Source organism: Gymnodraco acuticeps, unplaced genomic scaffold, assembly GCF_902827175.1.
Source record: "Gymnodraco acuticeps unplaced genomic scaffold, fGymAcu1.1, whole genome shotgun sequence".
NCBI lineage: Eukaryota > Metazoa > Chordata > Actinopteri > Perciformes > Bathydraconidae > Gymnodraco > Gymnodraco acuticeps.
Window position 1 is genome coordinate 1,381,244 of NW_022992001.1, and position 23,770 is coordinate 1,405,013.

At 50.3% G+C, this 23,770-nt stretch overlaps 1 protein-coding gene across 1 annotated transcript in view; it reads right to left on the minus strand.

Annotated features, from left to right (window-relative positions):
- slc7a10a (solute carrier family 7 member 10a) overlaps positions 1-23,770 on the minus strand; it is a 48,691-nt gene that overhangs the window by 9,752 nt on the left and 15,169 nt on the right. Inside the window, exon 3 of the mRNA XM_034201270.1 lies at positions 23,041-23,192. Within this exon, the coding sequence (XP_034057161.1) occupies positions 23,041-23,192 (152 nt within the window). The remainder of the gene's footprint in view (positions 1-23,040; positions 23,193-23,770) is intronic.

Below are 23,770 nucleotides of genomic sequence, written 5' to 3' on the forward strand. Positions count from 1 at the left end.
CCCAGAAACTAAGAGCCTCGGCCTCAATAGAGATTTTTAAGGGGCAGTTAAAGACACACCTGTTCCGACAGGCCTTTGGGTCGTCGGAGGAGGTGAGTTAGTGGCTGTCTTTTTTATTGGTGTTTTGTCGTATGTTTTATCCTATGTATTACCTGCTGCTGTTTTATGCCTTTTATTCTACATTTTATAGTTGTACTTTGAATTGTGTCCTGTGTACTGTACTGTAAAGCACTTTGTACATCCGTGTTGAGAAGGGTGCTATATAAATAAAGTTGTACTTACTTACTTACTAATGTAGCGTTAGCATTTCTCCCCCGGGCTTAAATGGTGTATTATAGAATGATCACACCGGTGTGACAGTACTCTTTAAAGGGTTCACGAAATATGACTACTACTCTTACTGTTTAACATTTTGGGTTACTTCATGTTAAGGCTAATAAAAAATGACAAGGCTAAGGCTGTAATGCTAACTAACGTCCTTGCTACTAGCTAGGTAGCTAACTTGATCCAGCCACTCCTGGTCCTTTCATCAGACAGGAAGCGAAAGAACGAGCCATTGCTGGTATGATAACAACCTGGTTCTAAGCACACAGGCATCTTGTTAAAGTTATCTTAGCTATCTCTTATATTTAGCTGCGGAAAACAATTGTGACATCAGTTATGCAACTCTGGGATTTGTAGTCTTTCTAGTTGCGTATTTTTCATAGTCTTATATTTCAACAGTTTTACGACAAACTGTGACTTTTTGACATGGAAATGATTTTTTAAGATTGACAAACATATGTGTAATTCGTGGCACAATTCAAACGGGTTAAGTTTTCTCTCTCCATTGACTTCAATACATAATTTTTCCGAAATAAGGTCCCATGGACCGGAAGTAGATGGGCGTGACTTCGCCACTCTATCGGCAAAATAAACCATGACAGACCATGAGGATGAGATTGTTATCATAACCCAAATCTGTCAAATTCAGTTTTTAAAACCTTTTAGTACAAACATGAACTAAACACATGGCTTACGAAATGTAACTTAAAGGGGCCCTTTAATGCTTTTTGGGGTTTTCCCTTTCCTTTATTTTGTTATAGATTTCTGTGCATGTCAATTATCTGTAAAGGCTAAAATCCCAAAGTTCCCCCCCCCAGAGGGAATTTCCTCTCCACCTCTTCCAAGGGACGAGGGAACCGTGCGGCAGAGTTTCCGTTAGAATTTGTTTTCACCGGTCAACATGTCGGTTAAAGTTTAAATCTTCTGGACAAAATTAGAAAAGTGCCGGTCAAAGGTCTTCTTTGTTATTTATTGAGCTTTAAAACAAATTAATAACGACTCTATATAATAATATAAGAATAATACACGGAGCCTCTCTTTTCCTCCCCATCTCCTGACAGCCTGTCAGTATCTGTCTCATGCAGCTGGCTGATCCAGTGACCCGACAGTAAAAATAAACATATGAATAACTAGTTTAGGAGTTTGTTTGAGAGGTAATTAAAATAGCTAAGGGTGATGATCTAACTTGAAGTGTGTGTTTTGCTCCGCTCACCGCTCCATCACAGCGGGCGGAGCTGCAGGTGATCATGCAGAGCTGCGTGTCTCCGTCAGCAGCAGCTGATCTCTGATCTCTCTCTCCTGTCCGATTAGACTTCACTCGCATTTATGTCCACATCTGTTACGGTGTGCAGGAAGCAGGACCCAAATGCAGATTTAAGTGACAAAATAATTCCTTTATTTCAAGGCTACAATATTCAGAGACAGAACAGAACACTCACCGCAGTTTACTCACAACACAAGACGAACCGACACTGAACACAGGAAGAGACAAGACTAAATACAGGAAGGGGTAATCACAAGACGAGACACAGCCGGGCAGGGGAGGAGAAACACAAGGGCCACAGGTGAAAACAATCAGACAACTAGACACACCAGGGAAACTAACGACGGGAGGAAAAACACAGGAAGAAGGACCGGACAATATACAAGGATGAAAATACCCATAACCAGACATACAAAACTACAACACAGACAGATCCTAACAGTACCCCCCCCTCAAGGGACGGATCCCAGACGTCCCAAAACAAAACCACAAAAAGTCCAAAACCACAAGCAGGGTGGGTGGAGGGGGTCCGGAGGAGGGACGTAGGCCACCAGGGTGGGTGGAGGGGGACCGGAGGAGGGACACAAAACTAGGGCCAACAGAGTGGGTGGAGGGGGTCTGGAGGACGGGCTTGGGCTGACAGCCCAGGGGCAAGGCAGAGCTTGAAAAGGGGGTTATGGAGGGGCGAAGGCAGTGGCAGGAAGAGACAGGGGGCCGGGCTCGAGGGCGAAGGCCGTGGCTCTCAGGGGGCTGGGATCGAGGGTGAAGACTGCGGCTCTCAGAGGGCCGGGCTCTCAGAGGGCCGGGCTCGAGGGCGAAGACCAGACAGCTCCGGAGGCCGGGCAGGAAGGCGCTGACGGGACAGCGCCGGAGGCCGGGCAGGACCCGGTGTCGGAGCTGGTGGGACAGGCCTCGGCAGGATCCCCCACGGAAGAGGACCAGGACACGGGATTGGCAGGACCCCCGGCAGGAGAGCAGTCGGCGGGACCTCCAACGAGACAGGACAAAGGGTTGGCAGGACCCCCGACAGGAGAGTAGTCGGCGGGGCCTCCAACGGCACAGGACAAAGGGTTGGCAGGACCCCCGGCTGGAGAGTAGTCGGCAGGATCTCCAAGGGGACAGGACAAAGGGTTGGCAGGACCCCCGGCAGGAGAGTAGTCGGCGAGGCCTCCAACGGCACAGGACAAAGGGTTGGCAGGACCCCCGGCAGGAGAGCAGTCGGCGGAACCTCCAACAGGACAGGACACAGGGTTGACAGGACCCCCGGCAGAAGGGCAGTCGGCGGGACCCCCAACGGGACAGTACACAGGGTTGGCAGGACCCCCGGCAGGAGAGAAGTTTGCGGGACCTCCAACAGGACAGGACACAGGGTTGGCAGGACCCCCGGCAGAAGGGCAGTCGGCGGGACCCCCAACGGGACAGCACACAGGGCTGGCAGGACCCCCGGCAGGAGAGTAGACGGCGGGACCCCCAACGGCACAGGACAAAGGGTTGGCAGGACCCCCGGCAGGAGAATAGTCGGCGGGATCTCCAAGGGGACAGGACAAAGGGTTGGCAGGACCCCCGGCAGGAGAGTAGTCGGCGGGGCCTCCAACGGCACAGGACAAAGGGTTGGCAGGACCCCCGGCAGGAGAGCAGTCGGCGGAACCTCCAACAGGACAGGACACAGGGTTGACAGGACCCCCGGCAGAAGGGCAGTCGGCGGGACCCCCAACGGGACAGTACACAGGGCTGGCAGGAGAGAAGTTCGCGGGACCTCCAACAGGACAGGACACAGGGTTGGCAGGACCCCCGGCAGAAGGGCAGTCGGCGGGACCCCCAACGGGACAGCACACAGGGCTGGCAGGACCCCCGGCAGGAGAGTAGTTCGCGGGACCTCCAATGGGACTGGACATGGAGCCGGAAGGACCCCCAGCGGAACCTCCATCGGCATAGGACATGGGACTGGCAGGACCGTAGATGGCTGGACCCCCAACGGGACAGGACATGGGATTGGCAGGACCCCCGGCAGGAGAGTAGACGGCGGGACCTCCAACGAGACAGACATGGAGTTGGCAGAACCCCCAGCGGAACCTCCAACGGACCAGTACATTGGGTAGGGACTTGAGACGTGACTCAAGTAGGGACTCGAGAGGAGACTCGAGAGGAGAACTAGAGAGGGGACTAGAGGAGGAACTAGAGGAGGAACTAGAGGAGGGAACTCGAGAGGGGATTTGAGAGGGGAACTAGAGAGGGGACTCGAGGAGGGACTAGAGGAGGGACTAAAGGAGGGAACTCGAGAGGGGATTTGAGAGGGGAACTAGAGAGGGGACTAGAGGAGGGACTAAAGGAGGGACTAGAGGAGGGAACTCGAGAGGGGACTGGAGAGGGGACTAGAGGAGAGAGGAGGGACTAGAGGAGGAACTAGAGAAGGGAACTCGAGAGGGGAACTAGAGAGGGGACTCGAGGAGGGACTAGAGGAGGGACTAAAGGAGGGACTAGAGGAGGGACTAAAGGAGGGACTAGAGGAGGGGACTCGAGAGGGGACTGGAGAGGGGACTCCAGAGGGGACTAGAGGAGAGACTAGAGGAGGGGCTAGAGGAGGGACTAGAGAAGGGACTCGAGGGGGAACTGGAGAGGGGACTGTGGCAGCTGGGACTGGGGCCGGGACCATGGCTGCTCAGGCCAGAACTGGGGCTGAAACCATGGCTGCTGGGGACTGTACTAGGTCTGGAACCATGGCCGGAAATATGGCTGTATGATCCAGTTCTGAAGCCGGAAACATGGCTGTATGGGCCGGCTCTGGAGCCGGAATTGAAGCCAGAATCATGGCTGTAAGGTCCGGTTCTGAAGCCGGAAACATGGCTGTAAGGTCCAGTTCTGAAGCCGGAAACATGGCTGTAAGATCCCGTTCTGAAGCCGGAAACATGGCTGTATGGGCCGGCTCTGGAGCTGGAACCATGGCTGCTAGGACCGGTACCTGAGTACGAGCTGGCTTCCTGACCTTCCGTCTTTTAGAAGTCTTTTGGAGGCTCCGTGGACCTCCAAACACCAGGCGGGATCCCAAGAAAGGGTCAGAGAATGGAGACTGGCACTCAGGGCTGCGTGAGAAAACTCTGAGAAACTCAGGCAATGAGCCTCTCAACCATGGCATGTTGTCCACCTCCATTTGTGCCTTTTTGAGGACAGCCTCTTTGTCCCTTTTAGCCAAGGTTCTACTCCATACAGCATAATGACACTGAAGAGTGTACTCTAGGGATAACAAGTCCAAATCAAAATTAAAATCCGCTGGGTCCATTGTTGGTCGGTTCGTAATGTTACGGTGTGCAGGAAGCAGGACCCAAATGCAGATTTAAGTGACAAAATAATTCCTTTATTTCAAGGCTACAATATTCAGAGACAGAACAGAACACTCACCGCAGTTTACTCACAACACAAGACGAACCGACACTGAACACAGGAAGAGACAAGACTAAATACAGGAAGGGGTAATCACAAGACGAGACACAGCCGGGCAGGGGAGGAGAAACACAAGGGCCACAGGTGAAAACAATCAGACAACTAGACACACCAGGGAAACTAACGACGGGAGGAAAAACACAGGAAGAAGGACCAGACAATATACAAGGATGAAAATACCCATAACCAGACATACAAAACTACAACACAGACAGATCCTAACAGTATCGATCAGATCTAGTCAGTTACTAATGATATGACTGCCTGCGTGTCAAAGGACACCTAAACAATAAGCGACATTTTGACCGGAGAGATTTAGATTTGCAGGTCTTCAGCATATTTTACCGGTCATAGTCCGGTAATTACCCGCTAACGGAAACTCTGCCGTGCAGGGGGGGGTCTGCTGGAGGCTCCTGCTGGGTGCACTGTCCTGCGAGATACCGGGACCTGGCTCGGAATAACCTATGGCGTCATCGTTATCAGGAAATTATCGTATAGGGCGTAATCACGGAGCCGGTTGGCCACCCAGAGCGTTGCGTCCGCAGATCTACCCACCTTGGGACCCGTCATCGTTATCCGCGTTTCCCTGTCGGCCTCGTGTGGACGAACCGTCTATCTATAAGATAGAGAACTGTAGCGGATACGACCCGTTTCGTCACCGTGTGGCTCCAGCCTAAGAGGAGAGACATCTCTAAGCGGTCGATCAATCTCAACATTACACACTGAATGAGTATGTAGGAGGTAGTGTCACGGTGTGTGAAGCAGGTAGGACCCAAATGCAGATTAAAGTGCAAATTCCTTTATTTCAAGGCTAAGTGAACAACAAAGACAAAACAGAACACTCACCGACGAACTAGTCATGACAAAAGACGAACCGACAAAGACAGACAGAAAAACCAGAACTTAAATACACACAAGACTAATCACACAAACAAGACACAGGTGAGGAGGGAGGAGAAAACACAGGGGCCACAGGTGAACACAATCGGGTAATCAGACACACCAGGGAAACTAACGACAGGGAACCACAGACAAATCCAAACAAGACACAACGCAGACAGAAACAGGCAAGACAGGAGGTGAAGACCTTTAAAAAATAAAACAAGAAACAAGACAAGACAAAACACCATAAAGACAGATCGTGACAGTACCCCCCCCTCAAGGGACGGATCCCAGACGTCCCAAAAAAACACAAAAGTCCTCAAGCAGGGTGGGTGGAGGGGGTCCGGAGGAGGGACGTATCACTAGGCCACCAGGATGGGTGGAGGGGGTCAGGAGGACGGGACTGAGCTGACCGCCCAGGAGCACAGCAGAGGACCAGGAAGGGATCTCGGGCGGACGGCCCGGGGGCAAGGCAGAGTTCAAAAAGGGGGATTCGGGCGGACGGCCCGGGGCAAGGCAGAGTCTAAGGTGGGGGACTCGGGCGGCCGAGCATGAGGGTGAAGGCAGCGGCAGGAAGAGTCAGGGGGCCGGGCTCGAGGACGAGGGCAGCGGCAGGAAGAGTCAGGGGGCCGGGATCGCGGGCGAAGACCACGGCTCACAGAGGGGCGGGATCGAGGGCGAAGACCGCGGCTCTCAGGGGCCCTTGGCTCGAGGGCGAAGACCAGAGAGCTCCGGAGGCCAGGCAGGAAGGCGCTGACGGGACAGTGCCGGAGACCGGGCAGGACCCGGTGTCGGAGCTGGTGGGACAGGCCTCTGCAGGATCCCCCACGGAAGAGGACCAGGACACGGCATTTGCAGGACCCCCGGCAGGAGAGCAGTCGGCGGGGCCTCCAACGGCACAGGACATAGGATTGGCAGGACGCCCGGCAGGAGAGTAGACGGCGGGACCTCCAACGAGACAGGACAAAGGGTTGGCAGGACCCCCGGCAGGAGAGTAGTCGGCGGGGCCTCCAACAGCACAGGACAAAGGGTTGGCAGGACCCCCGGCAGGAGAGTAGTCGGCGGGGCCTCCAACAGCACAGGACAAAGGGTTGGCAGGACCCCCGGCAGGAGAGTAGTCGGTGGGACCTCCAACGAGACAGGACAAGGAGCTGGCAGGACCCCCGGCAGGAGAGTAGACGGCGGGACCTCCAAGGGGACAGGACAAAGGGTTGGCAGGACTCCCGGCAGGAGAGTAGTCGGCGGGACCTCCAACGAGACAGGACAAGGAGCTGGCAGGACCCCCGGCAGGAGAGTAGACGGCGGGACCTCCAACGGGACAGACATACGATTGGTAGGACCCTCGGCAGAGGAGTAGTCGACGGGGCCTCCAACGGGACAGGACATGGAGTTGGCAGGACCCCCAGCGGAACCTCCAACGGACCAGGACATTGGGTAGGGACTTGAGACGTGACTCGAGAGGGGACTCGAGAGGAGACTCGAGAGGAGAACCAAGGGGGAACTCGAGAGGGGAACTAGAGAGGGGACTCGAGAGGGGAACTCGAGAGGGGACTCGCGAGGGGAACTAGAGGAGGGACTAGAGAGGGGACTAAAGGAGGGACTAAAGGAGGGAACTCGAGAGGGGACTCGAGAAGGGACTTGAAAGGGGACCTGAGAGGGAACTGGAGAGGGAACTGGAGAGGAGACTGGAGAGGGGACTCGAGAAGGGACTGGAGAGGAGACTCGAGAGGGGCCTCGAGAGGGGACTCGAGAGGGAACTGGAGAGGGGACTCGAGAGGGGACTGGAGAGGGGACTCGAGAGGGGACCCGAGAGGGAACTCGAGAGGGGACTCGGGTAGGAACTCGAGAGGGGACTCGGGTAGGAACTCGAGAGGGGACTCGGGTAGGAACTGGATAGGGGACTCGGGTAGGAACTTGAGAGGGGACTCGGGTCGGTCGGTACGCCGACAGGACACGGGGAGCTGGCGTCGTCTGGGGAGCCAGCAGGAGACGAGGTGCTGGAGTCGGCCGGTACGCCGACAAGACTCGGGGAGCTGGTGTTGGCTGGAGAGCCAACAGGAGACGAGGTGCTGGAGTTGGCCGGTACGCCGACAAGACTCGGGGAGCTGGTGTTGGCTGGAGAGCCAACAGGAGACAAGGTGCTGGAGTCGGCCGGTACACCGACAAGACTCGGGGAGCTGGCGTCGGCTGGGGAGCCAGCAGGAGACGAGGTGCTGGAGTCGGAAACATGGCTGCTGGGGCCGGCACTGGAGCCGGAACCATGGCTGCTGGGCAAGGAACCGGAACACGGATCCATGGCTGTGTGGGGTGGTACTGGAGCACGGTACCATGGCTATGTGGGATGGTACTGGAGCACGGAACCATGGCTGCTGGGTCCGGCACTGGAGCCGGAACTGGCGCTGGAACCCTGGCCTTTCGTCTTTTAGGAGTCTTTTGGAGGCTTCGTGGACCTCCAAACGTCAGACCAGACCCCAGGAAAGGGTCAGAACATGAAGTCTGGTACTCAGGGCTACGTGAGAAAACCCTAAGCCACTCGGGCAACAAGCTCCAGAGCCAGGGCTTGCGAGCAACCTCCTGACGTGCCTCCTTCAACGCAGCCTCTCCACCCCGTCTAGATGAGGCGCCTTTCCATGTATAAAAAATGTACTCCAGAGAGTATCCAAGACTTTCCGCCTGTCGCATCAAAAGGGCTGAGTCTGCGGTGTCCATAATGTGGTCGGTTCGTACTGTCACGGTGTGTGAAGCAGGTAGGACCCAAATGCAGATTAAAGTGCAAATTCCTATATTTCAAGGCTAGGTAAACAACAAAGACAAAACAGAACACTCACCGACGAACTAGTCATGACAAAAGACGAACCGACAAAGACAGACAGAAAAACCAGAACTTAAATACACACAAGACTAATCACACAAACAAGACACAGGTGAGGAGGGAGGAGAAAACACAGGGACACCAGGTGAACACAATCGGGTAATCAGACACACCAGGGAAACTAACGATAGGGAACCACAGACAAATCCAAACAAGACACAACGCAGACAGAAACAGGCAAGACAGGAGGTGAAGACCTTTCAAAAATAAAACATGAAACAAGACAAGACAAAACACCATAAAGACAGATCGTGACAGGTAGTATGCAATTTCAAGTCTCTTTCTCTCTATTTCCCAATATCTTTATTGTGTTTTGTTTGTCATGTTATCCCTTTAATCTTTATTTTATTTCATCTCTTTTTCTCTCCTGAGCTTTCACTTTCCTTCACTCATACAAACAGGCAAAGACATTTTAGTGTTTGTACCAGCACATTTGAATGGATTGTGTTAACCTGACCTTATCATCCATCATTGAGTCAAGATTTCCCTCCCACCACGGAAATCTTAACAAACTGCTTCCGTTGGTGCGGACACACACACACACACACACACACACACACACACACACACACACACACACACACACACACACACACACACACACACACACACACACACACACACACACACACACACACACACACACACACACACACACACACACACACACACACACACACACACACACACACGTGTGCATTTTTGGCAGTACTTAATGGTGGCACTGGGCACAGCTTTCTTTCCCCTAAAACACCGGAGTTTTATAGTCATTTACCCTGGGGGTACTGCATGCATTTCCGTCCCTGTGTTCCCGTAAAATCCCCCCACCACCACCTCCGCCCCCCACTTCCCTCTGTTTGAACCCTGACAGGAAGGAGGTGCCAGCAGGCTTTGAATGTGACAGCGCAGGTAAATCTGTGTCCTGCTGTCACTGCTGCCATTGAAGGCCGCCGCAGCACTTGAATACTAAACTAATTACTGCTTTTACTCTTAATGGATTCTGATCCAAACTTTGTGCTGATTTATCAGGAGGCCCTAACATCAGGAACGCCTCCTCTTGGTCCAGGATCTAGTCACAGGAGTCACTGAACTGGCACTAAGCCTTCACTCCTCTCTACCCACCACAAGGTCTCTGACACCAGAGCCCCTCCAGACTACAGTAAATCTGCAGGATTAAGTCTGGGTGAAATACATGCACAGACACGCTGACAATTAACCTAGTACATTTGGTGATGTAGTGCAGGGGCAGATAAAAGGAAGGTTGCACCCAGCCATCACTGTTAATTTGTCTTTATTTGACTCCTATTCAGAATTAAAGTAATTCCTCACCATTATAATGAACATTTAACTGTCTATTACTCACCCCGTGTCTCATTGAGTTCTTAAATAATTAGTTTTTTCTCACATGACTCCAAGTTGAACCAAGTAAACCATTTCTTACATCCGTTCACATATTCACGCACAAACATTCTCGTCAGTTTTTGGGCAAGCAGTTTTTATTGTAGAGACGGAGATGAAACGTTGGGTTACGTATGGTAACCCTTGTTATATTAGCACAGGCGGAGCCCTCTACTGGACTATGGGTACTATCTTACCCTGCGAGCATTCTCCCACTGAGACTTCTATAGACGTAGCCGGCCTTGGGCGGGCCTACCTGAATGCGCGCGCATCACACCGTATAAAAGGAGGCCTCACCTCCTGACTATCATCCTACACCTCTCTTCAGCGAGCGGAATAGGACAGACAGTGCCCTGGGTAGAGGGCTCCGCCTGTGCTAATATAACAAGGGTTACCATACGTAACCCAACGTTATATCTCTCACAGGCTCCGCCCTCTACTGGACTCTATGGGTACAGTGGGTGGAGCCGCGATGTATACGCGTACTGTCGTCCAACAACAATATTCCACCCTACTGCCCCTGACCGGCTTTTATGGTCAGCAGCTGCTGCCCCACATTCTCCTTTAACCCGGTTGTAACCGAGGAGTAATCTGGGCTGTGGCTGACAGAGCACACCCTGCTGCGCTTACCTCGCAGAAAGTGTGCTCAAAAAACAGTGCCGGGGGACCCCCCCCCCGCCCATAGACGGATGGGGAGAGCCCCCTCGGCCCCGAATGGGCTTACTACACGCCTGCCTCCCTGAATCCCTAAGGATAACAGGGAGAGCGTCAGAGCCCACGTCCCACACTCAAACACTGACCCCGTGCAGAGTGTGTGGACTAAAGTGTGGAGGGCTACCCCCCTCCTGCCTCTTGACAGGAGGAGAGTAGTCCTCCAACCCTGTAAGGGCCCAGTGCGCCCCCCCCGCCCCTCCCGGGACCCTCAGAAGGCCCGAGAACAGCGAAGGCGCATTACGTCCGGAGAGGGGGTCAGATGCCAACTGACCCACAACCCCCCTCCTCCCTACCAGTCCTGTGTTGCCCCCGCCAGCACAGACGAGGAGAAAGAGCCCGACATGTCCAAGAGATAAAACCTTATGAAGGGGCCTGGCGTCAACCAAGACGCCGCTGTGCATATATCCTCCACACTCACACCGTTGAATAAGGCTGTTGACGCAGCCACAGCCCGTGTGGAGTGTGCACGAACCCCCGTGGGGCAGGCTCTCCCTGCCTGTCCGTAGGCATGTGCAATGCACTCGCAGAGCCAGCCTGCCAGGCGTTTCTTGGACAGAGCTTTCCCGATCACCCCGCCCCCGAAGCACACGAACAGCTGTTCGGTACGTCTAAGGGCAGCCGTGCGCTCCACATAACATGCTAGCGCACGCACCGGGCAGAGGAGGTGCAGTTTAGCTTACCTGGTCCCACCATGGGGGGGAAGACTAAAACCCCCTAACTGAATAGCCCTTGACCTGAACGCACTCCTTAGGCTCTTGGGCACAAAGGAGGGGTTCGGTCTGAGTGTCGCGCCGCTCTGGTCACCCCGAATCTGTAAACAGCTCGGGTGCACCGACAGAGCAGTTAACTCGGACACTCTTTTGGCTGACGTTTAAGGCAAGAAGCAAAGCTGTTTTCCACGACAATGCTTTCAGAGAGGAGAGCTCCAGAGGCTCAAACGGCCCGAGGCCAGAGCCTCGAGCACTAGGGGCAGGTCCCACTGTGGGGTGGAGGCGTGCACTACTGGGCGCAGCCTCCTGACCCCCTGTAAAAACCGCAACATCAGTGGTTGACTAAAGGCTGACCTGCCGCCAAATCCCTCATGGCAGGACGAGATGGCTGCTGCATACACTTTCACTGTTGAATGCGCAAGCCCTTTGTCCACCAGTAACTGTAAGAAGGATAAAATAGAGCCTAACTCACAAGATAGGGGCTCTATTCTCTGCTCCTCACACCATCGCTGGAATCCTAGCCACTTTGGCCTGTAACAGGCTGTGGTGGATCCAGCTCTAGCTGCCTGGATAGACTGAATAACACTATCAGACAATCCACCCTGTCTAAACCTGTCCCTCTCAGGAGCCAAACCTGGAGAGGACGGCCGAGAGTGGGTAACGCCCCGATTGCACCTGCCTCTTGAGACATCGCCCCCCAGCCCTGGGGAACCGCCCAGGGCTGGCCCACCTTCATCTGTGTCATCTCTGAGTACCACGGCGCCCCAACGCGATCCGGAGCCACTAGGATGACTGACAGACGTCCTCGCCTCACTCTCCTCAGGAGGGGGAGAATGAGACGCAGCGGTGGAAAGGCGTATAGCAGCTTCCTTGGCCATGGCTCGTGTGCAAACGCTCCGAGCCATGGAGAACCACAGGGCACAGTGGCTGTTTCGCCGGCTGGCGAACAGATCCACTTCCGCTCTCCCGAACTGGGCCCAGATTTGCTTCACCACCCTCGGGTGAAGCACCCACTCGCCTGGCAGGTCGGCCCCTCTGTTCTCCAGTCCCGGGATATGGAGGGCTCTCAGAGATAACACCACCTCTGAAGCCCATAATCACAGTTCCTCCGCTGTGGTCAACAAGGCGGCAGATCGAACTCCGCCCTGCCTGTTGATGTAAGCCACTGTGGTGCTGTTGTCGCTCCTGACCATTACATGCCTCCCTTGAATTAGGGGCATGAAATGCTGGAGGACTAACACTACCGCCCGTAGCTCTAGGAGGTTGCTGTGTCGAGACTCGGTTAGAGCCCAGCGCCCACCTATAGCGCTCTTCAGGCAGGTCCCTCCCCATCCTGTTCTGGATGTATCCGTGAACACTGTGATGTAGGAGGTCACCCGTCCCAGTGGAGACCCCCTCCGGAGGTGATCCGGAGACCCCCAAAACCGGAGGTTGCCCTCCACTGAGGGGGGGATGGTCACCAGCCGCCGCCTGTGCCTCTTGGGATCCAAGCGCAGGCTGGAGAACCACCTCTGCAGGCGGCGCATATGTAGTAACCCTAACGGGACCACCATGTGAGCAGCCGCCATGAGACCCAATGTCTGCATGACAGTAAAAGCTGTCACTGTTGCCCCCTGTCGCAGCCTGCGCACCCCCTGAAGAAGGGACGCACGTCTGCTCTCTGACAGGGTGGCGCGCGACGCGCCTGCATCGAGCACCACACCCAAATACAGCGCCCGTTGGTGAGGTATGGGGGTGCTCTTTTTCCAATTGATCGCAAAGCCCAATTTGGTCAGGTGTGTGATCAATTGTGCTGTGCAAAAACATTGCCTGTTCCCGTGACCCAGACATGACTATGAAGTCGTCTATGTAAAATAAAACTCTCATGCCGTGTGCGCGCAGCGGTTGAAGCGCTGTGGCCACACATTTACTGAATGTGCGTGGGGATAGGGAATAGCCGAACGGCAGCCTGTTGTACTCGTAGGCTATTCCCTGGAAGGCAAAACGCAGATACTTTCTGTGCTCTGGAGCAATTTCTACATGAAAGTACGCGTCTTTCAGGTCGATGGTGGTGAACCAATCGCCTGGCTGCACAAGCCCCAGTAACTATTTCATAGTTAACCTGCGGAATTTCCTGCAGGAAATGTGGCGATTCAGGCCGCTGAGATCTAGAATAGGTCTAAATTCCCCTGTCTTCCTGAGAACCAGGAAGTACATGGAATAAAGATCATTTTCTCTGTGCTGAGGGTGCACAACAGACACAGCCTGTTTCTGCACCAGAGCCTGAATCTCTGCTGAGAGGAAACACATCTCCTCCTGGGAGGACAGATTTACCTCTTGCATGCCCATAAAAAAGGTGGGTGTGGGACACCCACAAGACAGTGGTCCATGTGATACATTGGTACAGTGTATAGACATGTGGTACAGTGGGACGCTGCAAAACTGGAGTGAATGGCCCCGTTTCAGCGTCCTGTCCCTCCACCTTGTAAGCACACAGCTGAGTTTCCATTCCCCAGAACATTGTGTTAATGGACAAGCCCTCAGGTGTGGGGCAGCAGCTATGAAGCTGTGATACTCTCTGGTGACCCGTTCCGCCGCAAAAACTCCCCGCGAAGGGAAGATTTGCCCATGGAGGGTTGACACAGAAAGGGCCGATTATTTACTGAGGACCCTGAACGCACCGCCGCGCGCTCTTGTGTGAGCGCGCGCTCCACCCTAATGCTGTTCTCACCACTACGGTAAACAGCATTCATCGGAGTCTTTATAGGCGTAGTGTGTTTTACTAAGGTCCCTGAACGCACCGCCACGCGCTCTTGTGTGAGTGCGGGCTCCATCATAATGCAGCCTTTACCACTACGGAAAATTGCATTGGAGTCTTTGCTCTAGGCGTAGTGTGTTCTCTGACAGCAATACGCCGGCCATAATGTCCCTGTACCCGCATAGTGCTCTCCCTTAGATAGCACTCCCTGCGGTTCATCCCTCTCATCTGCGCATGCCCACTAGCCACCTCCTTTACAGGAGCTGCAGCATGGGGCAGCGAATGGGGAATTTGTACGGTTAACATTGTGTGTAAGTGTGGCCCTTGTGGCAACAAAATACACTTAGACTTGGATACAGATCAACCTCATTTTTATTAGAAAACGTAGTAGTGATCTGTGCATTATACAGGGAGGAGGCGGGATTCGCCCCCTCGTCCCGGGCGGAGAGATTTTCTCCCCCCGCCAGTCCGATCCGTAAAGACGGAAAGCCCGTCCCCGTGAGTGCCGGCACGCCGGTTCCACGGGGTGGGCCGAAGAGGTGGAGGGCGCCGCGGGCACGGGATCTCCGTGTCGGCACCTCTCCCTTCGTCTCACCTCTCTACTGAGGTCTTTGAACGCACCGTGGCCCGCCCTCGGGGGAGGGGGGCCGCGCGCGCCGTCACAATGCCGTCTCTTTGAAACGGACATTATGGGGAAAAGTGGAATTGTGGAGAGAAATTACTCTTACTCTGGGATAAATGCAATAGTCTTTACTGAATGCATTTTTCCCACACACATACCTCACTCCAGAACTAGAGTTTACAAACGTAAACCACCGTTCTCCTGCGGGGGTCCCTGAACGCACCGCGGCCACTCTCACGAGGGCCGCGCGCCCACGTATTAATGCTGTATTTCCCATTGCAACGGTGAAATGCATTAATCGGAGCTATTATACCAGGCAAGGTGTGTTTTCTGACAACAGCACGCCGGCAATAGCGTCTCTTGAACCCGCACAGTGCTTTGACAGCACTCGGTTTATTCCACTCACGTGCACACGCCCCCCTGCTGGCTCCCTATACTGGGGTTTACAGCTGGGGCGGGGAGTGTAGGACAGTGTTTCTTCCTCTGGGAATGGGCAAGAAGCAGCCACGCTGCGACTACTCCTCATCCCGTGAGCAAGGAGATCGAGCCAAAGAGCCCTCCGTAAACACGGGGGCTCCCAGGAGATCAACACGATCCTCTTTGGAAAGTGCCACGCGGCGTGATATCCCAGGGACATCACACGGCGGGCAGCGGCGGCGGCCTGTGATGAAGTAGGGTCGACCCTATATCATGTGAAGCCACCGAGCACCGGTCCCCGGGGGAACCGGGCCTGGGGCAAGGCCCGTGGACCAAGCTACTTATTCGGCCTTGCGGCCCAATAATCGCTCTGACCTGGTGAGGCGGGGGCATCTCTAGCAATGAGTGAGTAGCCCACACACCCGCCGCCATGATCATCATCCAGGGGGGAGTACAGCCCTGGGCGGTGGACTTCCATGGACGCCAGACCCGGAAGGAATGGCGAATGTGAATGGCACCGCCTCGGCCATATCCTGGTCCCCCAAACACTCGAATCTAGCAGTGGCGACTCCCTGGAGGTATGATAACTCTTTTTAAAGTCTCTCAGTCTTTCGTGGAATCACCTCCGCTGCTGAAGAGAAAAGGATGATAGTCAGGAGGTGAGGCCTCCTTTTATACGGTGTGATGCGCGCGCATTCAGGTAGGCCCGCCCAAGGCCGGCTACGTCTATAGAAGTCTCAGTGGGAGAATGCTCGCAGGGTAAGGTAGTACCCATAGAGTCCAGTAGAGGGCGGAGCCTGTGAGAGATATAACGGGGAGACAGAGGGGATGACGTGCGAGCTGGATTTGAACCTGGGTCCTCCGTCCTGTGTACCAACCCCTTATAGCTCTACCAATTGAGCCCATCATTTTGCAACGTTGCCCAGACTTACTTCATTTTATCGAGGATTTTCTATGTTTATTTCGCTGTTTCGTGCCGGAATTTGTTTTTTTAAACAAATGAGAAATTATCTCTTTATCCCCATATTTAGATTTTCAAGAAAACATTGATATTCTTTCATATGCAGAGCAGTTGTAGCTGTTAAGCTGTCTTTGCTCACCACGAGGTTGGGTGCAGAGCCTTGCAGTGAAAACACATTTTGTTTCTATGGTTACCTCCCCTGCTAGTTTGCGCTTCTTCATACAGCTGTCATCTGATTGGTTGCGTGTCAAAAAGTCAAGGAAATTGAGGTCAAAGTTGAAATAATTTGAACGTTGAGTGCAGTGCTCTGCGGCAATTTCAAGCGATAAGCGATGCCAATGGCAGCGCATCAGCCAAGTTGGGCACACCTCTCGCTATAGAAACACAACAGCAACGTCAGAGCAGAGCTGTTTTATTTACTGGTCCTGTGAAGGCAGCTTTAGTCTGCTGACCGACCATGATTCCTTAATCAAACTTTAAAGTAGTTACGTCCAGCATTCAATATAAAAAGTCCAACATGGCCAGGCACACTGTGGAGGTCTAGGACTAATTGGAATCACTCGACCACATTCATATGTAATTTGAGCAAAATGTCTGCACGCTGTGTTCTGACTGAAATGAGGGCTGAATCAGAACACAGTGTGCCTTTAAATGGCATAACCTTTTGCTAACAGTTGAGTTTGTGTGTGGTTTGTGAATGAAAAAATGGAAAAGGCTTTGGTACATTTGTATTTTAATAATGGTTTCTTAGGCTTGTTTTTTTTATGAATAATCTGTTGGAGTCATGCATAAAAAAACTAGAGTTGATTGGCTGAAACACACTACTACCCCTTCTCTCGAGAGTAATGTTGCACCACCACACTTATGTGGCACACACGCAAGTGCTGACTAAATTTGGCTCTGTGCTGTGTTGGAATGACCAACATAAACTTCTGTTTCTGTTTCTCCTTAGTGAAACTAAATGGGATGTTTATCCTTCCTGCTTTTGAAGAAAAACATCATATTTCTAGTCAGGGCCGGTTCTAACCAATTTGCTGCCCTAGGCGATATTTTTAGCTGGCGTTTGAGACCCACTGAGATCATTTAGACTAAAGTTAACTATCTAAACACTCAGAGAGTCCTTTACCTCACTGAGCCTCTCAGTCTGACAGGAGATCTCTCCTCAACCTTGTTGTAGAAACATCTTCTTATATCCGTTAGCACAGCTAGCACCAGATGCTAGTAATAACAACAAGCCAAGCCCCGGTACCGGTCGCCCTCTCTCTCTCTCCCTCGCTCGCTCGCTCGGACTCTCTCTCGCACTTTGGCTGTGAGCTGCGGGCGCCTGATAAGCCAACATTCCCCACTTTCATCACTTACAGCGCCCATCGTACAGGGCAAATGAAAAGTGTAACCGGGGTGAAAAGGGTGTTACATTTACTTAATTTAGTTAAATTGTTCTTCCACGCAAACATTCTTTATTTAGTGGGAATGCTGATACAGCATTCCAACTACTTGTTCTTCTATGGACACATTCTTTATTATTATTCTGCTGGGTTATTTTGCTGCTCTTCTGCTCCCACATTCCACATCGCAGAAACTCCGTTCAAATCTCCATGGAAACGTCTGATCTCTGGGCTCAAGCAGAGGTGTTTAATAACGTTGTTAGCTCAAACATAAACATCTGTGTGTTGGTGATATGACATGATGATGTCATAACTCCACCTGACATGCTCAAAACGCCCCCAAACATCACATGATGGTTAACAATGTGGCCCTGAATAGCATCGAATACATCGAATCTGATTACGTAATGTGGTGTTACTATGGCAACGCATCCCTCGCCATAAAACACGATGTCGCTGTAAATCCAACTCCACGGTCCGATCGTCCCCCAAACTTCACTTTTATATCACCGGTCCATGCCTCAACAGCTCTATGCCAAATCTGACATCTCACCATAGGCTGTTTCCATGCAAACGTATCCCTCGCCATAAAAGACGATGTTGTTGTAACTCCTATGAAAATGGTCAAAACAGCACCAGACTTCAGATGATGGTTAATGGTCTGGCCCTCAACAGCTCTATGTAAATTATGGGGTGTCATCATATGCCGTTTCCATGGAAACGCATCCCTCGCCATAAAACAAGATGTCGCTGTAACTCCAATGGACACGGTCCGATCGCCCCCCCAAACTTTACTTGTATATCACCGGTCCCTGCCTCAACAACTCTACGCCAAATCTGAGATCTCACCATAGGCTGTTGCCATGGAAATGCATCCCTCGCCATAAAACACGATGTCGCTGTAACTCCAATGGACACGGTCCGATCGTCCCCCAATCTTCACCTGTATATCACCTCTCCATGCCTCAACAGCTCTACGTCCCTCGCCAAAAAACATGATGTTGTCGTAACACCTATGAAAAGGGTCAAAACAGCACCAGACTTCAGATAATGGTTAATGGTCCAGCCCTCAACATGTCTATGTGCCAATAGTGAGTTTTCCTCAAAATCTGTTCCCATGGCAATGCATCCCTCGCAATAAAACACGATATTGCTATAACTACTATGAAAATGGTCAAAAAGTGCGCAAACTTCACATGTGTGTTAACAGTCCAGCCGTGAAGACATCTACGTGACAGTTTTGAGGTTTCTTCAAAGGCCGTTGCCTCGGCATCATAACACTCGCTATGAAACACATCTAAGCGTATTATGGGGTGTCATCAAATACCGTTGTCATGGCGACAGATCATTCGCCATCAAGTTAGTTCAAAAGTTTGCAGTTCAAATATTCTGCTGCTTTTCCAAGCCTTTTTACTTTCTTTAATTATCTTATCACACATTCAAGCCCCCAGTGTTCATGTATCATTTCAATCTAAATTCTTCACTTTCTTCTTACACATTACATTTCAGCATAGCAGTTCAGTGTCAGCTTTTCAGCATAAAGCATTCCCACTAGTAATGTTGTTACATCAAAGTCGGAAATTAGGATGAGCACCAACGGTCAAAATGATTTTTTCCCTCCCAGAGCTGCGCCCCCCAGATCTGGCGCCATAGGCGACCGCCTATGCCAAAAAACGGCCCTGTTTCTAGTAGTTGTTAGGTATAATTTGAAGCAAATTATATTCTATTCATTGCTGGAAAATGTGCAGTTTTTGGCGAATTCCATATAGTAAAACGAATGAATATTTGACAGAATAAAATAGTAGCACACAGTAAATCTCTTGAAATGGGAGTATTAGACTGTGCTGCTATGGGCTGACCAGGGCTCCTATTATTAGAAGAACACTAACAACCCACAACTACACACAAACACACACCTAGGCCACTTGTCACATTCTTACAGTACACTGCAGGAGGAGAATGAAGGGGGCAGACTCGCATTCATAGACCAGTCACTAAGAACATTTATGTTGACATAACAAGCTTCAATGAGCCCTAGCTGTGCAGAACAACAATTAATCCAGTTAATCTCAGAAAGTGTTTCAGACTAAGACGCTGGAAAACACTTTTCTCCCTGACAGCCAATACACTTGAACTTTCCTGAAATGAATTAAAACGACATAACTGTTTGCCTTAGGGCAGATTTGATATGACTTGACATGTTTTCATTTCTCTGAATCTACAGTTTGTGGTTCTGAATTTGCCTAAAGGGGTTTTTTGATGAACACTACCGCAGAGTGACTCACTGTATATAGAGTTGTGTAAACTAGAGGCTACAATAACATGTGACCTTTGAAAGAAAATAGCAATCCATGTTTTTTTCTCATTTAAGTCTGCAAGGGGGAGATTTATAACTAAAAGTATGTTATTAAGAAAGGAGTGACATATCTCTACTATGCATCTCTTGTTGGTGTTTGAGGATGTTGGAGCTGCATTGAAAATACTTTTTGAATCTGTTATCAGGGAGCTGTGGAACCCTGCTGATTCAATCACAAGCATTGAAGCTTATGTAACAGCTGATCACAGATATGTGACAGCACTCTCACTGTAAGAGGAGAATGGAGGCGGTACCGAGCAGCCAATAGGAACACCAAACATCCAACCAGAATGTCAGTTGGCCAATGGGATGCCCCATCATTGACATGCAAGGTGTCCTGCCCATATCCTGTTTCCATGGTGCTCAGTGACAGTGTCACGGAAACCACTTGAAACAATGCACAATGGCGTGGACACACCCTCTCATTAGCGGCGTCCACAAAGGCTGGCACCATTATCTAGTCTGACACTGATAGTCACAAAAACACACAACTCGTACTACATTCGAGAACAACACAAAAACACTCAGAGTTGGCCCCACTAAGCAGCAGTTGTAACCTTCTGTTGCCAAAAATAGTGGAGGTCCATCCGTGTGCTGTGTAAATGCTAACCCCATCCCAATATGCACACGCTCTCAGGCACGAATACTCAACCCTCTCCCGTCAATCTCCCAGTTTCCTCATCCAGTTCAGACAAGATTGAACTGGCTGGCTTGCTGACCAGATACATGCACAGTCTGCTTTAGCTTCTGGCTATTTAAATACAGATTGCTGTACTGTACAGCGTTTCAAGGAAAGGCGCGAATCAGATTAGAGGCTGGAAGTAGAGCACAGCGTTTCATGGGGAATTATCAAATAACAATGACAGCCCACATTATATTAACTTCAAAGGATGAGATGATGGTAGCATGACTTGGTTTGCAGACTTTGTTTTATCCTTGTATTTCTGCGGTTTTTCCCCTTTCTTTAAATTCATAGAGGGTCTCCCAACCAGTTGGCCACAAACTGACAATACGTTGGTCATTGTTTGTTTATGTTTATCCTGCTTGATGGACACATTTGATCTAGACTACGCTTTCAAAGGATGTCAGAAAATCCATTTACAAGTCTTAGATACAGCTCCATTCGATGCAATTGACACATTTAATCTGTTTATGATATGGTGTAAGGTTGGTTTCTATGTTTCTATAATATAGTTAACAACCTTGACAGATAATCCCTGTTTTTCCCTTACATGTCCCTTTTAATCCCTGTTAAATCCTATATTATTACCTTTTTCCATGCTTTACCCTGTGATGCTTGCAGGGTTGATCTAGGAAAAGGAGGTTTACTCTAAGTTTACCTTACTGGGAGACACTCTAGGACTAGGTCATAGAGTCAGGTGACCTCCTTAAGGGATGACATAACTAGAAGGTCTGAAGTGTGAAACAGTAAACCGGGATTTCATGATGACACAGGCAGCGTGACAGCGAGGCAAGCGGCCAACAGGAATGCAATGTACCAGCCACAGTATAAGATCACCAACGTGTTCCTCTGAAACTGATTTAGCCTAATACGCTTCCTCCAGCAACGAATCCTCTTCCGTCAACTCAAGTTTTTTTTTTTAAGCCACTCAACCTAGGCACGCTGGCCCACGTCAACCAATTTGTATGTTTGCATCATCAATCAAAAATGTCATGGCATTTCCTGTACTTGTATTATTGTTGGCTTCAAGAAAATTACATTTTGGAAAATATTCTTATTCGCTTTGTTGCTGAGAGAAGGTTCATATTTGTATTTTGTGCCTCTACTGTGACATGTCTCCATGCTCTAACGTTCAAAAAGGTCTTTATTTTGTTCATACTGCCTGTGCTGCAGCACCTCTTTTCACCCTCTGTCTGACACCAGAGCCCGGTCTGCTCTGATTGGTTTGCTGGCCTGTTCTGTTATTATCAATCGCTTAGAGATGTCTCGCTCCTTAGCATATCACGTACAATGTGTTGAAGCGCTAGCCAATAGAAGCATGAGTGTAATATAGTGATGTCACTCAACAAAGGAGTCAAAATGGAGGCGTTTCAGGCAAAAACTAATCAGAATACCTTTATTCGTCCCACATAAAACAAAAAATAATATAATAAAACATATTAAGGACCCTTTAAATATGAACTAACCACCAAGACACGGTTATCTTAGCATAATAATAGAGACTGTCAATGTTGATGTTGCACTGAAATCAAGGCTTGCTGACTTTAAATATAATACAATTAAGTTGTGTCTTTGCCCTGGTAAAAAAAAATTGCTTTTAAGTTTTCAGTTTGTTTGGCATTAACAAGAAAAATGTGGTTAGCATTAGCAGCATACTAAGGCTGTCAAACTTGCTAATTATGATTGATTCATTACAAAATTGACAAACTCCACTGTCATTTTTGCCATACTGTCAGGGACAGTACAATTCCAACCTGTCACCTGTCTAGAAATTATGCTAAATAGTTCAAAAAAGACCACAAAACAGACGCTTTTCAACCAGCGTTGTATTGTTACAATGTGTGTGGAATAGGCAAATGGAAAATATTTGTCTTCCTTCGTGTTGCTAGAGGTCCCTGCTCTGCCCCTTATCAACTAATCATTGTAAATAGAAACATTTATTGGTTTGCAATGCTTCCTTTTCAATTATTACATTTGCGACAATAATGTTGAAAATATTTCCAATCAAATATTGATCTATGCGGTGTATATATCAATTACTTAATCAGCATATCTTGTAATCTCATTGGTTGAAAGCCCCAGTAGGTTCTGTTGCTGAACAGAATGAGCCAACGAAACACAAGCGTTATCAATAGAAAATGTGTGGAAGAAGCGCGAAGAGTTAGGGATATAGATGACCTCTGGGAATACCAGTTTGGAAACATAACGGTAAAACACCAAACCAGAATAACTCATGAATAATGACTGTGATCTTAGAGGGCTTTAGGCTGTTACTCACGGACACAGATGGTGGCGAGGAGTCTGGTGGCGATGTACGGAGGAAGGCACTCCGGGAAGGCCGGCTGCAAGACGTAATTTGAGAAGGTGAGCGCGATGACCGCCAGCGTGGTCGGATACATTATAAGGACGGCACTCCATAACAACAGGAAGCTACGGGACAAAGAGACAAAACAAACAGTATTTAAATGCGAGAGTAAAAGGCCTTTGCCGTGATTTATTTTATACTTCTGCTACAAACTGTAGTTGGTTTCTGTACTATAGAGCCCTGGAGTGGCCATCAAGAGAAAAAAAGTATATTTTTGTATGTGTGCAAGATGTAACTTGTGCCCTAATTTTAATTAAATTGCTCGCACATTTTTCATCAATTTTCAAAAGATAAGTGTAAAACCAGTATGACCTTTTTTTTTATCTTTCTCCAACAGCAATTGGACATGACATGGAGTACATTAATGGATTAAGGAACTGAAGCACTTCATTGGATTAGAGGGGATCCACTTGACTTGGAGATAATATAGTGTTCACAAAACATGAAGCATCCCTTAGCATACCCTTGTGCTTAGACTTACAGTATGAATATATATTGGGAATGCAAGGATATGAGGCTTTTTTGGGGTATTCCCACTGTGCTACTCCTAAATGATACCTTCTCATTGAAATTAATATGAATATTGGAATCTCCATGCGGGTCTTTGTTGCCAGAAAGGTTGCTAGCTGTAAGCTGGAAACCT